Here is a 16,028-nt window from a genome sequence, read left to right as displayed (position 1 = left end):
GTAGCTGGGACTACAGGCATGCACTACCATGTCCGGCTAATTTTTTCCATATATTTTTAGTTGTCCAGCTAATTTCTTTCTATTTTTAGTAGAGATGAGGTCTCATCTTGCTCAGGCTGGTCTCGAACTCCTGAGCTCAAACAATCCACCCGTCTCGGCCTCCCAGAGTGCTAGGATTACAGGCGTGAGCCACCGCTCCAAGCCAAGGCAAACCATTTCTACACCATATTGTTATGTGTGATGAAAAATGGATTCTTTTTGACAATCACAAGCATTCGACACAATGGTTGGATAAAGATGAAGGGCAAAAACACAGTCCAAAACCAAATGTTCATCAAAAAAAGCTAATGGTGTCTGTTTGGTGGTCCAGCGCTGGTTTTACCCACTACAGCTTCATTAAACCTGGTCAGTCAATTACAGCGGAAGTCTACTGCAACCAGTTGGATGAAATGATGAGAATGCTTAAGATTAAGTGGCTGAGATTGGTCAACAGAGACAGGCCAATCCTCTTGCAAGACAATGCTTGACCACATGTTGCACAAACAACACTGTTGAAACTACAGGAGCTGGACTTGGAAACTCTCTGTCATTCACCGTATTCACCAGACCTTACACCAACTGACTAGCACTTCTTCCAGGCTTTGGAACACTTCTTGTAAGGAAAAATATTCAATTCTCAACAAGCTATGGAAAATGCCTTTCAAGATTTCATTGCCACTCGCTCTGCAGGCTTCTTTACTGCTGGCATAAACAAGCTACCGTTAAGATGGCAAAACTGTGTCAATAGTTTAGGCACATACTTTGATTAATTGTACTGCTTCTTGTTTGAGATATAATAAACTACACTTTTGATTAGAAATCAGACATTTCGGCCAGGTGCCGTGGCTCACACCTGTAATCCTAGCATTTTGTTTGGCTGAGGTGGGTGGATCATTTGAGCTCACGAGTTTGAGACCAGCCTGAGCAAGAGCAAGACCCCGTCTCTACCAAAAATAGAAAGAAATTATATGGACAGCTAAAAATATATATAGAAAAATTATCTGGGCATGGTGGCGTATGACTGTAGTCCCAGCTACTCAGGAGGCTGAGGCAGGAGGATTGCTTGAGCCCAGGAGTTGGAGGTTACTGTGAGCTCGGCTGATGCCGTGGCACTCTAGCCCAGGCAACAGAGTGAGACTCTGTCTCAAAAAAAAAAAAAAAAAAAAAAGAGACAACGAGAAATCAGACATTTCCTATTGTATATATTATCTCATTTAATCTTCCCAGTGCTGTATGGTAATCATCATTATCTTCATTTCACAAATGTGGAAACCAAACTTCTTGGAGCAAAGGTAACTTGACATATACCTTGTAACTGGTATCAGAGTCTGACTTTATTTATTTATGAAACAGGGTCTTGCTCTGTAGCACAGGTTGGAGTGCAGTGGCACCATCACAGCTCACTGTAACCTTGAACTCCTGGGCTCAAGTGATCTTCCTGTCCCATCCTCCCAAGTAGCTAGGACTACAGGTGCACACCACGACACCCAGATATTTAAACAATTTTTTTGTAGAGATGGGTGTCTCGCTATGTTGCCCAAGCTGGTCTCAAACTCCTGGGCTCCATTGATCCTCCCGCCTCATCCTCCCAAAGTGCTGGGATTACGGGCAAGAACAACTGTGCCTGGCCACAGTCTGACTATAAAGCCCCAATTCTTTTTACTATGTACTACATTGCCTCTACTTCTAGGGAGGTTATTTATTTTCTGTTCTGTTCTGTTCTATCCCAATTTTCTAAAATCATAGTTTTTATTAAGGAAAATAGGATTTTTTTCTTTTTTAAGGTAATGAGAACAAGAAGGCATCATTAACTAAAATCCACCGGACTTTACACATTTGAAAAATCATCAGAGGCCATTTTTCCCTCAAGGGCTTTATTGTGATATAATTTACATACAATAAAATTTATCCTTCACCCATTTTAAGTGTACAATTCAATGAATTTTAGTATGTTTAAAAGTTGTACACTATCTTACAAACTAATTTTAGAAGATTTCCATCAACCTAAAAAGAAACCTTGTGCCTTTTACATTCACTCCCCATTTCCACTCTCAGGCTCTGACAACCCCTAATCCACTTTCTGTCTCCTAGATTTGTCTTTTCTGAACCCTTCATATACATGGGATCATATGTTGTGTGTTATTTGCGTCTAGTCTAGCTTCTTTCACAGAGCATATTTTCAGGGTTCATCATTGCTGAAGAGTATTCCATTATATGGCTATACCACACTGTTGATCCACTCATCAGTTGATTGCCATTTGGGTGTTTCCACTTTTTGCCTATTGTGAATAATGCTGCTATGAACATTTGCATACAAGTCTTTGTGTGGGGAAACGTTTTTATTTCTTCTGGGTAGATATCTAGGATTGGAATTGCTGGATCATATAGTAAGTCTATGTTTAGCTTTTTTTAAATGTGGGGTCTCACTATGTTGCCCAGTCTGGTATCAAACTCCTGGACTCAGCGGATCCTCCCACCTCAGCTTCTCAAGAAGCTGGAACTACAGGTGCATGCTATGGTGGCCAGTTAGGTTTAACGTTTTAAGAAACTGCCAGACTGTTTTCCCACATGGCTACATTTTACATTCCCACCAGCAGAGTATGAGGGTTCCAGTTTCCCTACATCTTTGCCAACACTGGCTATTGTCTGTCTTCTTTATTCTAGCCATTCTAGTGGGTGAGAAATGGTATCTCATTATGGCTTTGATTTGCATTTGCCTAATGACTAATGATGTTGAGTGTCTCTTCATGTGCTTATTGGTCATTTGCATATCTTCTTTGGACAATGGTTATTCAAAGCCTTTGCCCATTTAAAGAAATACTTTATGTTTTACAGCAGTTTCAGGTTCACGGCAAAATTGAGCAGAAAGTACAGAGAGTTACCACATACCCTTAGCCGCCACACACTTATAGCCGCCCTCCACCCCCGCCACCCATCAACATCCAGCATCAGAATGGTATATTTGTTACAAGCAATGAAGCCATATCGACACATCATTGTCACCCAAAGCCCATAGTTAGGGAATTAGGGTGATGATAGAATTAGGATTCACTCTTGGTGTTGTACACCCTCTGGGTTTTGACAAATGTGTAATGACATGTATCCATTTTTAGTTATTTATTAACTTATTTTAGAGACAGGGTCTCACTCTGTCACCCAGGCTAGGATGTAGTGGTGCAACCACAGCTCACTGTAACCTTGAATTCCTGGGCTCAAGTGATCCTGCTGCCTCAGCCACCTGAGTAGCTAGGACTATAGGCATGTGCCACCATACCTGGCTAATTTTTTTTTTTATTTTTACTTTTGTAGAGACGGGGCTCTTGTAATATTGCCCAGGCTGGTCTCGAATTCCTTGCCTCAAGCAATCCTCCCACCTCAGCCTCCCAAGAGCTGGGATTACAGGCATGATCCATTCAGACCAGCCCATTCATAGTATTACCCAGAGCAGTTTCATTGCCCTAAAAATCATCTGTGCTCCCCCTGTTCATCCCTCCCTCCCCTCAGCCCCTGGAAACCACTGATTTTTTTTTACTGTCTCCATAGCTTTGCCTTTTCCAGAATGTCATATAGTTGGAATCAGGCAGCATGTAGCTTTTTCAGATTGGCTTCTTTAACTTGGTAATATGCATTTAGGGTTCCTCGATGTCTTTTCGTGGTTTGATAGCTCAATTCTTTTAGTGCTGAATAATATTCCATTGTCTGGATATACCACAGTTTATCCATTCTCCTGGTGAAGGACACCCTGGTTGCTTTTCAGTTTTGGCAATTATGAATAAAGCTGCTATAAACAACCATGTGCAGGTTTCTATGTGGACATAATTTTCAGCTCACCTAGGTAAACACTAAGGCGTGAAATTGCTGGATCTTATGATAACAGTATGTTTAGTTTTGTAAGAAACCACCAAACTGTCTTCTAAAGTGGCTGTACCATTTGTATTCCCACCAGCAATGAGAGTTGCTGTTGCTCCACATCCTCACCAGCATTTGGTGTCGCCACCTTTGCCCATTTTTAAAATTAGGCTATTTGTCTTTGTTGTTATTGAGTTGTAAGAGTTTTATATATTCTAGATACAAGTCCCTTTTGGAATATATTAATATAATTTGCAAAAATTTTCTCCCAGTTTGTCCATTGTTTTAGAGGCCATGTTTTTTTTTTGTTTTTGTTTTTGTTTTTTTTTTGAGACAGAGTCTCACTCTGTTGCCCGGGCTAGAGTGAGTGCCGTGGCTTCAGTCTAGCTCACAGCAACCTCAAACTCCTGGGCTCAAGCGATCCTCCTGCCTCAGCCTCCCGAGTAGCTGGGACTACAGGCATGCACCACCATGCCTGGCTAATTTTTTGTATATATATATTTTAGTTGTCCATATAATTTCTTTCTATTTTTAGTAGAGACGGGGTCTCACTCTTGCTCAGGCTGGTTTCGAACTCCTGACCTCGAGCGATCCACCCGCCTCAGCCTCCCAGAGTGCTAGGATTACAGGCGTGAGCCACCGCGCCCGGCCGAGGCCATGTTTTTTTTAAATGAAAAGGAATGTTAAACACTAAACTCATGATAGTGGTTACTTCTGGAGAAGGCAGGGGCATAGATCAGGTTAGTATTACACAGGTAGATACCATTGTAAAGATGCTGTGAAAGGCAGAGCAGACTCTGGAGCCACCTGCCTGGGTTTCAAGCCAGCACTGTCGAGTAACTTAGTCTCTGTCTCGGTTTTCTCATCTGTAAAATGGGTATACCAGTACTTATCTCACAGGTGTGTTGTGAGGCTTAAATAAATTAATGTATCTAGAAAACTAAAAACAGTGGCTACCAAGGACATCCTACACTTTATATAAACCTTAACTGTATTACAACTTAAGTTGGTACTGGGATTCAAAAGTTTCCATTTTGTTGTTATGCTTTATAATTTATATACATTATATATGTTTGGTATAACTCATTTAAATATACAAATACATTTTAAAAGATAGTAAGCAAAAAAGACATCTGATTTTTTTCACCCTTTATTTATTTATTTATTTATTTTTTATCTCCCCCCACCCGCAAATCTTTTTCACCCTTTAAAACGGGAAAGATTGGGCTAGATGCAGGGCAATAACCCGTGCCAGCGGGGGTCCCAGAGCTAAGCTCAGCCCTAGCCACTGGCCCTTCCCCAGTACTCAACAAGGTGTCTGTCAACCGCACTTTCAGAAAAAGACCAGAAACCCTAGTCAAGAGTCAGGGCGGGGGAGGGGGGAGGACCTAGTCTGGCAAGTGACCTAGACTCTGCACCACCTCAGCTTCCTCACCTGTAAAATGGGAATGCTGACACTACCCACCGGACCTAGGAGAGTAGACTACGTACAGTATCCTGAGCAGGCCGGTCCTGTTGTTAGCTGTTATTTCTGCCCTCACACTGCTAGGCTCCCCTTGGTGTTCGGAGATAACCTCAGTGGGAAAATGACAGCAAAGCGAAAGATACCCAGAATGGACAATCTAAGGCTCCTTCCAGCTTCAGAATTCTGGGCTGCTTTTTACAGAAATCAGGAATTGGGATGCAAATGTTCTCATCTAAAAGGCTGATGCTATAACCTACCTACGGGGGTTGTGGAGAAGCGCCAAGAAGCTAAAGGTCAGGAAAGCGCTTTGACATATAAGCGCTAAGAGCGAGCTTGCTTTGTAAACATGTATGTATGTTGTTGCAGAAAAGGCGCCGAGGGGCCGGGCCAGCGCCACAAAAGCGCAGGCGCCATTATCTGTCTCAGCCGTCACCTCGGGGCCTCGCGGCGCGCAGGGACTGGGTGAGGAAGTTCTTCGGCGCCTCTGGGGCGCTAGCCAGGAGCGCCGTGGGCGCTGCACAGCCGGACCGCTGGACGCGGAGAGAGATCCAGCAGCCGCTCCGCGACCCCGGCGCCAGCTCCCGGTCAGCCTAGGGCTTGAGCGCCCCCTTGCGGCACCACCGGCCCCTCAGAGCGACAGGCGGACGCACGGCCAAGGGGCGTTTCTGCAAATGAGCATGCGCAGCCTCCACCACCCAGAGAGAGAGAGAGAGACTTCCCAGCCAATTGGAGAGCCCCAGAGCCGTCCTCCCGCCCACCGAGGCATAGGGGCGTGGCGTTCCACTTTAGCCAATGAGAAAAGACATTCGTCCTCGGGGCCCCGGCGCAGCTTGTGGAGCCGGTGACGTTGGGGAGGTGGTTTCCCTAGCAAGATGGCGGCGGGCGGCGTCCGTCGGGCGGCTGCTGCGGCTAGCACCTCTGTGAAGCCCATTTTCAGTCGAGACATGAACGAGGCCAAGCGGAGGGTTCGCGAGCTCTACCGCGCCTGGTATCGGGAGGTGCCGAACACTGGTGAGAGGCAGCGGCACACGTGGGGCCCCGGAGGCAGCAGCTCAAGGTCGCAGCCGGCTCGGCCCACTTTTCTCTCGGGCCGAGCTGAGGTCACTAACTTGGGCAGAGGCGACTTCGGATGCTTCAGGGGAAGAGGGTCACCCGAGCATATGGTGGGCCTGACCTGGCGGCGGTGCCGGGGGTCAGACCAGCCGTGCCCAGTATCCGTACGGCCCTCGGCCCTTTGGTCTCTTTTGTCCCCCGTAATTCTTACAGCACCCCTGGGAGGAAGGACAGAGGACTGTCAATGACGTACTCATTTTGTAGGTGAGGCAACTGAGGCACCAAGAGGCGAAGTGACGTGCCCAAAGCCCAGAGGTAGCCTTTGGTGGATCTGGAACCCAAAGTCAACCCTAGAGTTCCAGGATATATTTACAGACGCCCATTAGGTTTTATAACCCAGTGGCTGGTAGGATTTCAGCAGTCATCCAGTTCCCGCCCACCCCCTCCTTATAGGGAAAGAAACTGAACCAGAGAAGGGAAGTGACTTTTCCAAAGTGGTCCAGTAAGTCAGTGGTACCTTTTCCGTTTCTTCCAGGCGAGATGGCTTCCCTCCCCTCCAGTCTCCCAAACCTTGCTTCCTAGGTCTTTCTGCCTGTAGTATTTATTGAATTTCTCTCCCTGCCCCCTGCTGGTCTGCCACCTCCCACCTCAGAACCCTTCCCTTCACTGCGATGGCATAAGACCAGTCTGTTCACCTGAAAGATTAGTATGTAAGCTCCCAGAGTGCAGAGACTGTTTTCTTATCTTGGTATCCCCCTCAGTGCTGCCCATTGTACTAGATAAAAGAAAGGCTGGGGAAAATCTCATCTAAACTGTCAAGGACAGTACAAATGTCAGGGACTGTCGATATTTTGTTATTTTCTTGATTTGACTTAGTGTGTTTTAACATAGACCATCATGCTAGTCTGCAAGAGAAGGTGCTTTTGAGTGAGTTGAGCAGCACCGCGTTCCTCAGGCTGCTACTTCCCTACTTGTATGTGAGAGGCAGTGGAACATGGTGCTTGGGAGCATGGACTGGTCTCCAGGCCCTGCCCTTTAGTAGGTATGTGACCTTGGGCCAGTTATTTCATCTGTGCCTCAGCTTCCTCATCTGTAAAATGGAGATAATAATAGTGCCTTCTTCAGAGAGTTATTGTATTAAACAGGTTAGAATATCTGAAGTGCTTAGAACAGGGTGGCACTTAGTTAATGCCCCTGAAATACTGGCTGCTGTGTTGTTATTGTTATTTAAAGGGCTTACCCTAGCAGGAGTCTCCATGCAGAACCCAGTGCTTTGATGTTTGAGAACTGTCTGCTCCACAGAGTCCTGTCCTCAAGGTGACTTTTTGAATAGTTGCTAATGATCAGAACTAAAACCCACCTGATAACTGGGGAAGGAGGAAATTGAATGGTCTGCTGGTTTAGAGACTATAAATGCCTTTGGGGGATGGGGGGATAGTAGCAAGTATAGTGGGGTGCAGTTCAAATTCAGATGTTTGAAAACTTCAAGAATACTTCTTTGAATGTCCACAGCCCTTTTTGTTGCTGGTGGGAGGTTTGTGAAGGGTGAAAATCAATGGCTGAGTTGAAGATGGAAACCAGGTACCCTGGCTGTCATGACCCAGCTTTTTCTAAACTACCCCTTCCCTTTCTGTGTGACTTGCACAGATGAAAATAAATAAATAAACTACCCCCTCCCAGGATCTTCCCTCAAAAACTGGGAAGAAAGTCCGGGAGTCAAAAGGGTCCTGAGAGGAAGAAAAGAAGGGAGAGCGTTATGGGAGCCTAGAGAGTGGGGGAAGAGCAGGGAAAAGAAGGGTCAAGGGGCAGTACACCCTCATGGGGAAGATCAGTGGTCGGAAGCCGGTCACTTGCTCAGGCCTGTGCTACACTGGTGTCATGGCCTCCATCACCATGACTCCAGCTGAGGAACCAAACCAAGGATTGGCAATAAGTGATAGTATTGATAACTAACATTTATTGAAATGCTTATATATAGCTCATCGCTATGCTAAATGCTTTACATTGCCCTATTTTAGGGTGGGGTCTAATTGTTTCCCTGCCTTATAGATGACAAAACCGAGGCACATAAACTTGTGTCAGGTCACAACATTAGTAAGTAGGAGAGCCTGACTGTAAAACCCTAATACCTGGCTCTTAGCTCCTACTGTAGTGTTTCCTGAATCTCCCGGCACCCAGTTAGGCACGGGAGCAGAGGGACAGAACTGCCTTTGAATCTCTCCTTTGAAAAACTATGAAATGCTGCCTACTGGCCATAATAACAGGAGACTTTTTGTAGAAACAGATGATTCATTTAATTTCCATTTCACCGAGTACCTTTAGTGCTCCAGGGTCAATACTAGATGTCTAGAGAGATACAAAAGTGAATTGGCTGGGCACAGTGGCTCACGCCTGTAATCCTAGCACTCTGGGAGGCCTAGGCGGGAGGATCGCTCAAGGTCAGGAGTTCGAGACCAGCCTGAGCAAGAGCAAGACCCCCGTCTCTGTCAAAAAATAGAAAGAAATTATCTGGACAACTAAAAATATATAGAAAAAATTAGCTGGACATGGTGGCACATACCTGTAGTCCCAGCTACTCAGGAGGCTGAGGCAGAAGGATTGCTTAAGCCCAGGAGTCTGAGGTTGCTGTGAGCTAGGCTGACACCACGGCACTCTAGCCAGGGCAAAGGAATGAGACTCGGTCTCCAAAAAAAAAAAAAAAAATAGAAAGAAATTATCTGAACAACTAAAAATATATATAGAAAAAATTAGCTGGGCATGGTGGCACGTGCCTGTAGTGCCAGCTACTCCGGAGGCTGAGGCAGGAGGATCGCTTGAGCCCAGGAGTCTGAGGTTGCTGTGAGCTAGGCTGACGCCACGGCACTCTAGCCCGGACAACAGAGCGAGACTCTGTCTCAAAAAAAAGAAGTGAATAAATCACGACCCTGTCTTCAGGGGTCTTAATGGTCTAGTCAGGGAGACAGACATATAACCAGATAATTAAACCCAAAGTATAATAGAGGTATGGGGAAAAAGTGCTAAACATTTTAAAAGCCAACACTTGTATCATGTTTACTGTTTATAAGGTGTTATCACTTGATTTTTCACCATATTTCTGTAAAGGAATTAGGTTAGAGGTTATTTTCTATTTTTTAGGTGAGAAAACAGGCTGAGGAGGCTGTACCCCAGACGTGGTTATAGTTCCTAAAGGTCTGGAGTCCCTACTCAGCTTATTTGACCCCCAATCTCATGATCTTTTCCGTTACACCATGCTGCCTTCCCATCCAAGCATTGCCTAGTACCAAAGTGAATTGGAGCCAACAGCTGAGAGATGTCTCAGTGTTGTCCTTCCTAATCTGCCAGAGCCTTCTGGACTCAGAAAAGCCGTAACGATAACTTTGGGAAAGCACACAGAGACTGTGGAAAAGTCACCTTCATCCAAAAGGGGCACTTCCTTATCCTTCTTTTGAGCCTCTCAGATTTTTTCAAATTGAAATTTAAATATTCAGGATTCAAAGAATAAGCCAGGAATCTGTGAGTTGAGAAAGAACAGTTGGAATTGATTTACCCCAGAGTTTCTCAACAGCGCATTTGTTGTATGAGGCTGTCCCATACATTGTAGGATGTTTAGCACCATCCCTGGCCTCCACCCACTAGATGCCAGTAGCACTCTCCCCATAGTTGTAACAACCAAAAATGCCTCCAGACATTACCAAATGTTCTGGGGGGCAAAATCATCACTGGTTTGAGAACCACTGGTTTAGACCAAAGAACAGTTCAGCTAGGCTATGTCTGTTTGCCTTTGCAGCTTTCTTACAGATGGATGGGTATATTCAGGGTGTTGGGATGAGAGGACGGAACCTAGGACAAAGCTATGGATTTTCTCTCTCTAGAGACAAGGGTTCTAAACCTGGGAGCATGGCTACTCGGGGGATCTGTGACCTGCTGAAATTTTAAGCAAAACTTTTTGCATTTATGCACATGAACATTTTGCTGAAGAGAAGATTCATACACCCAGTGCCCTGGTATGTGGTTCAGGAGATCATGAGCTGGTGCTGATGGGCACCAGCTCCCATAAGTATGCCTAGAGGCACTTTGTTTTTTGTTCCCAAGGTTGGGCAGGAATCTGAAATGTTAATAAAAATGCAGGAGGCCAGGTGTGGTAGCTCACGCCTGTAATCCTAGCACTCTGGGAAGCTGATGGGAGAGGATTGCTGGAGATCAGGAGTTTGAGATCAGCCTGAGCAAGAGTGAGACCCTGTCTCTACTAAAAATAGAAAAAAATTAGCCAGGTGTGGTGGTGCTCACCTACAGGTGAGCTACTTGGAAGGTAGCTACTTGGTCCCAGCTACTTGGAAGGCTGAGGCAGGGGGATTGCTTGAGCCCAGGAGTTTGAGGTTGCAGTGAGCTAGGTTGACGCCACAGCACTCTAGGGCCACAGAGCTAGACTCTGTCTCAAAAAAAAAAAAAAATGCAAGAAAGGTAAGCAGGGAGATTCCTCACATTCCTTTCCTTAAAAGAGCACTGAATTATAAACTAAAAAATAAAACCCAGCTTGGATTCTAGGCCCATGTTTGCCAAAGGCCACTTGTATGGCTGGCACGACCCCACAGTGCTCTAGGCCTCACTCCTCCCAAGTGTTAAGATTCTAAATTCCAGGTTCCGTATTAGTTCGTATTTGTTTTTGCATCTCTTTGTCTTATTGTCCCTTTGTTCTTCTCTGAAATTCCTAATATAATATCTTTTTTTTTTTTTTTTTTTTTTGGGGGGGACAGAGTCTCGCTCTGTTGCCCGGGCTAGAGTGCCATGGTGTCAAGCTCACAGCTACCTGAAACCCCTGGGCTTAAGTGATCCTTCTGCCTCAGCCTCCTGAGTAGCTGGGACTACAGGCATTCACCACCATGCCTGGCTAATTTTTTTCTATATATATAATTTTAGCTGTCCAGATCATTTTTTTTTTTTTAATTTCAGCTTATTATGGGGCAGATCATTTCTTTCTATTTTTTAGTAGAGACGGGGTCTCGCTCTTGCTCGGGCTGGTCTCGAACTCCTGAGCTCAAGCGATCCTCCCGCCTCAGCCTCCCAGAGTGCTAGGATTACAGGCATGAGCCACCATGCCCGGCCCTAATATAATATCTTGGTGACCAGCTTTCTGGGGGAAAAACCCAAATTTATAGTGTTTGCCATTTTCCATGGCATAAATACTCCTACCATGATTGATTTTTAGGCTGTCAAAAGTGAAGTCATTGAAGGCAGATTTGGGAAGAGATGTGTATAATTGGCTCTCCGTGAGACCCTACTTCGTGGACACTAAGTTATTTCTAGCGTGAATCGTCTTCTCTGTCCTCTCTGTTGTTAACATTTACCTATCAATCTGGGGTGCCAGTTCTCCTGTTAGATTTATGCCATTGCTTATGCCCTGGTTGGATCAGAAACCTTGTTTTCTTTGCAATGTGGCACGATGTTTCCCTCAGCAGATGCTTTATTTTTTATTGCTGTCACTAAGTTATGAGTGTAAAGACTGAAGCTTTATTGTTGATTAATCGAGTCACTAAGTGGCCCTCATGGTTTTCAGATTTGGTTGTGACAATTCTATAGACCAGAGTGGACATGTTGCAGGAACAGGCAGCACAGTGCTCATTCTGGCCCGTGAGCCTTGCTTCTGCTGTCCCACGGCCCAGTGTGCCTCTCTTGCTGGGTCTGTATTCCACCTACCACACAGGGCCCTGGTGTGCTCTCGTTGTCAACAGCAGATCCACTGAAGGCTGAATGTGCTAGGGGCTGGGAACACAAATGACTAGAGCCTAATTTTCAGAGCACATCCATATGCTTCATGTGACGTTCCAGGTCAGGGAGTCTGTGTCACTATTTTAGGCACTGACTTAATTAGGGATTGCTGAATATTTTGATTTTTTGCTTATATTCATAGCTGGCTGTCTCTCCAATCGGAATTTAACACCTAGGGAACTGGAGCTACATATTAAACTTCTCTCTCCTTCCCCCCAAGTAACCTAATAATGGTATTAAATAGTAACTACTTGTTGGACTGAAGCCTCCTCTAACCTGCACAAACCCTCAACTCCAACTTTGTGTGGTACTTATAGCCTAAGCCACATCATTTTACATTAATTTCAACCCTGTCATCTTTTGCTGATTGTTCCATGTAAAAATAATGCTAACATTTATGAGCTTGTTCCACGTAGGGCACTGTTGTAAGCATTTTGCATTCTCTCATGGAATCCTCACAACAGCTCCGAAGTTACATGTGTTATTATCATCCTCATTTCATTGATAAATAAATACACTCAGGCACAAGAAAGTTAACTTACACAGGATCATAGAGCTGATAAGTGATGGAGTGGGATTTGAACCCATGTTTTTCAGGCTCTTGAACTATGCTATTTTGCTGCTTCAAATGCAGTGGTCTTGTCTCTCCCAACAAAAGGTAAGCTCCTGGAGAGCAAACACCAGGTCTCACACTTCTTCACATTCTGAAGCACCTGACTTAGTGTTGGGCTAATGTTTGAATAGAATGAATGGGCATCCTGTAGGTATTCAATGAATGTCCTTGACTCTAGTTTTTAAAAACATGTTCTAACCTTATAATTTCTACCCTGAATCATGTTTTTCTTTCTAGTACATTTATTCCAGCTAGACATCACTGTGAAACAGGGACGGGACAAAGTCCGAGAAATGTTTATGAAGAATGCCCATGTCACAGACCCCAGAGTGGTTGATCTTCTGGTCATTAAGGTAACTGACCCTCCTTGACCAATTTAAAAGATCAGCCAACTTGTCTAGTGCTTCTTGGCCTTCCCAGATGAACATTTTGTCTCCAGGTTTATTTATTTATTTATTTTTTATTTAAAGAAAATATTTTTCCAATGGTCTAAGAAGCTAGCAGATTGTCTCCAAGTTTAAAAAGCAACTGCTGGCTCAGCAACTGTTGCTCTGTGTTTCAAAGGAGCAGTTAACTTGGAGGTTATCACCTGGTTAGATTATAAGATTGTTCAAGGGAAAATCCTAAGGCTTGCATTTTATAACTAAAAAAGGATACAGGGAGGAAAGGTTGGACTCTTCTTGAACCGCATTCCTGGAGGTTACAGCTTCCCTTGGATCCCAGCCTATAGCTGGAGGAGGCAGTTAGGTTGGCTGAGTCCTGTGTAAATGAGGCCAACTCTTGGGTCTGATTGTGTCTCCCTGGCCAGTCATATTAGCATCATGGGAGTTTCAGCACGGACCAGTAAATAACATGGAGAAAATGTTAAGCAGAAACATAAGTTAAGCCAGTCAGGTTAGGCAGTCATGGGATAGGGGCCTGTTAACCTAGAAGTCTCTCCTCTTTGGACTAGTTAACAACAGAGTTAAAGAATATTTGAAAGGTCTCAGAGATCATTTAGCCCAACGACCTTATTGTCCAGGCGCAGAAATGTTGTCTAGACAGAGTAATTCCTTGCCCAAGACCATTCATCAAGCCAGTGCTGACCAGAGAATAGAATCGTGGCCTTCAGTGTAGTATGCCTTTGACTGGCTTGACCGCTTTGACTGACAACCTCTCCCCTTACTTTTGCAGGGAAAGATGGAACTGGAAGAAACAATTAAAGTATGGAAGCAGCGGACACATGTTATGAGGTTCTTCCATGAAACAGAAGCACCAAGGCCAAAGGATTTCCTGTCCAAGTTCTATGTTGGCCACGACCCATGAAGGTGGAAAGGTGTATGTTGATGTTTCATTATTTTAGAACACAGATAAACTCATTATACAATGGTCACTTTGTGATAGAATTCTGTTGGGGAAGCAGTTTTCTGCAGTCTGATTTTTCGCCTGAACAAGTGGGGTCTTGGTATACACACCACCTGTTCTTTCCCTTTTCTTGAAGTGTGGTATTTGCTGTAAATTAAAATGGATTCTCTTTCTCAGAGCCTTGCATGTCGGTAAACAGGAGGGAATGAGGCCATCTGCTCAGAAACTGTCACACTGGGTATGAGGCTGGATGACTTCAATTTAGTTGTTTCCATAGCTTCCACGATTAGACACCTTGGTTTTAGGGCACAGATTATCCAAAATTAACCAGCTCTTGCTGTCAGAGAGGGATCAGAGCAGCACTAACAGGCACAGAAGTACAGCTGACAGGATGGGCTAGTTTTCCCTGGGTTCTGGAGAAAATGGAAGCTCAGTAGCCTAGCTCCTCTATTTGCAACAAGCATCAGTCCTTAAAATGAAATTAACTCCCTTCCAGTTAGACACCCTGCTAGGGACACGGCTGTTTAATGTACACAGAATAGAAATATTCCTGTTTTTGCAAACTCTGGTGTAGCTCTCAGTGATAGGAGATTAAATGTCAACTCAGGTTAAAGAACTGATCTCTGTTTGCTTTGGATGGTGGTCTTCTATGTCCCTTTCCTGGGCAGTCCAGATGCTGGGGAAAGAGGTTCAGGATCTATAGGTATGATTCCCAAACCTTTCAGCAGCACCAAAGATCCCTTTGTTATCTTTTCACCTGAGGACAACTCAGTGTTTTGGGTTTTTTTTTTTTGAGACAGTCTTGCTTTGTTGCCTGGGCTAGAGTGCTGTGGCGTCAGCCTAGCTCACAGCAACCTCAAACTCCTGGGTTCAAGCGATCCTCCTGTCTCAGCCTCCTGAGTAACTGGGATGATAGGCACGTACCACCACGCCCAGATAATTTTTTCTATTTTTAGGAGAGACAGGGTCTTGTTCTTGCTCAGGCTGGTCTCAAACTCCTGAGCTGAAGCTATCCTCCCACCTCAGCCTCCCAGAGTGCTAGGATTACGATTAGGGTGTGAGCCACGGAGCCCAGCCTTAGTGTTTTTTCTATTCTCTTATTCAACAATCACATAAGACTTTGTGACCAAATGTGTGTGGGTTTCTCCCCACACATGAAGCAAGCAATCAATTCTGCAGTAGACACCAACTAGCTGTCTTTCAATTCAATTCTGACACTGTCTACCTGGAGATTGCGTCAGTTCCTGACTGCCCCCCTCTTTGAGACACCAGTTGCAAGTTGGAGTCTCCAGAACTTCTGACCAACTGGCTTCAAGTTAGGGTTCTCACAACCCCCTTTTTAGGTTCAATTCATTTACTAGAGCAGCTCACAGAACTCAGAAACACGTTAGTGGTTTCTTACAAAGGATATTACAAAGGATACCTATGAAGAAATGCATAGGGCAAAGTATGGGGGAAGGGGCTTGGAGCTTCCATGCCTTCCCTGGGTGCACCACCCTCCAAACACCTCGTGTTCAGCTATCTAGAAGTTCTCTGAACCCTGTCTTTTTGTGCCTTTTATGGAGACTTCATTGGCTAGGCATAATTGAAGCATGGACGGCACACAGAAATACGATTGTACAAAAAGGGAATGACATAATGGTAATTGGCTGAGTAGGGAAAAGCCTTTCTGTTCAGATTCTCCTTGGTCTGTGTGGTGGGGCAGCGCCCCTTCTGAAATGGAGGTCTTATGACCTACAGTCAGACAAGGTAGATCAGAGAATTTCTTTAGGGCCAGCTCCAAGACAAAGGTGGGGGAAGATTAGAGTCTATTTTCCGTTTCTATGGCCTGCCCTGGGGAGTGAAAGGAGGGCAGGAGGTCAGAGAGAGATGCTGTTTCCTGAGGCCCGATGTGCCCCA

At 44.9% G+C, this 16,028-nt stretch overlaps 1 protein-coding gene across 1 annotated transcript; it reads left to right on the top strand.

Annotated features, from left to right (window-relative positions):
* Window positions 1–6,192: 6,192 nt before the first annotated feature.
* NDUFA6 (NADH:ubiquinone oxidoreductase subunit A6) lies at window positions 6,193–14,297 on the top strand. Its single transcript, XM_069490682.1, has 3 exons — window positions 6,193–6,364; window positions 13,023–13,138; window positions 13,959–14,297. The coding sequence occupies exons 1-3, from the start codon at window positions 6,226–6,228 to the stop codon at window positions 14,088–14,090; spliced, it is 387 nt and encodes a 128-aa protein (XP_069346783.1). The 5' UTR covers window positions 6,193–6,225; the 3' UTR covers window positions 14,091–14,297.
* Window positions 14,298–16,028: the final 1,731 nt, after the last annotated feature.

Source organism: Eulemur rufifrons, chromosome 16, assembly GCF_041146395.1.
Source record: "Eulemur rufifrons isolate Redbay chromosome 16, OSU_ERuf_1, whole genome shotgun sequence".
NCBI classification, from domain to species: domain Eukaryota; kingdom Metazoa; phylum Chordata; class Mammalia; order Primates; family Lemuridae; genus Eulemur; species Eulemur rufifrons.
The sequence above is the reverse complement of the archived record's forward strand: the minus strand, read 5'-3'. Positions and strand labels throughout refer to the sequence as shown.

Bases quoted from the DNA above. Each gene is read 5' to 3' on its own strand.
- NDUFA6 (XM_069490682.1), top strand. From the start codon at position 6,226: ATGGCGGCGGGCGGCGTCCGTCGGGCGGCTGCTGCGGCTAGCACCTCT. The intron at 6,365-13,022 runs GTGAGAGGCAGC...TTTTCTTTCTAG, and splicing joins TCGGGAGGTGCCGAACACTG to TACATTTATTCCAGCTAGAC. The intron at 13,139-13,958 runs GTAACTGACCCT...TTACTTTTGCAG, and splicing joins TTGATCTTCTGGTCATTAAG to GGAAAGATGGAACTGGAAGA.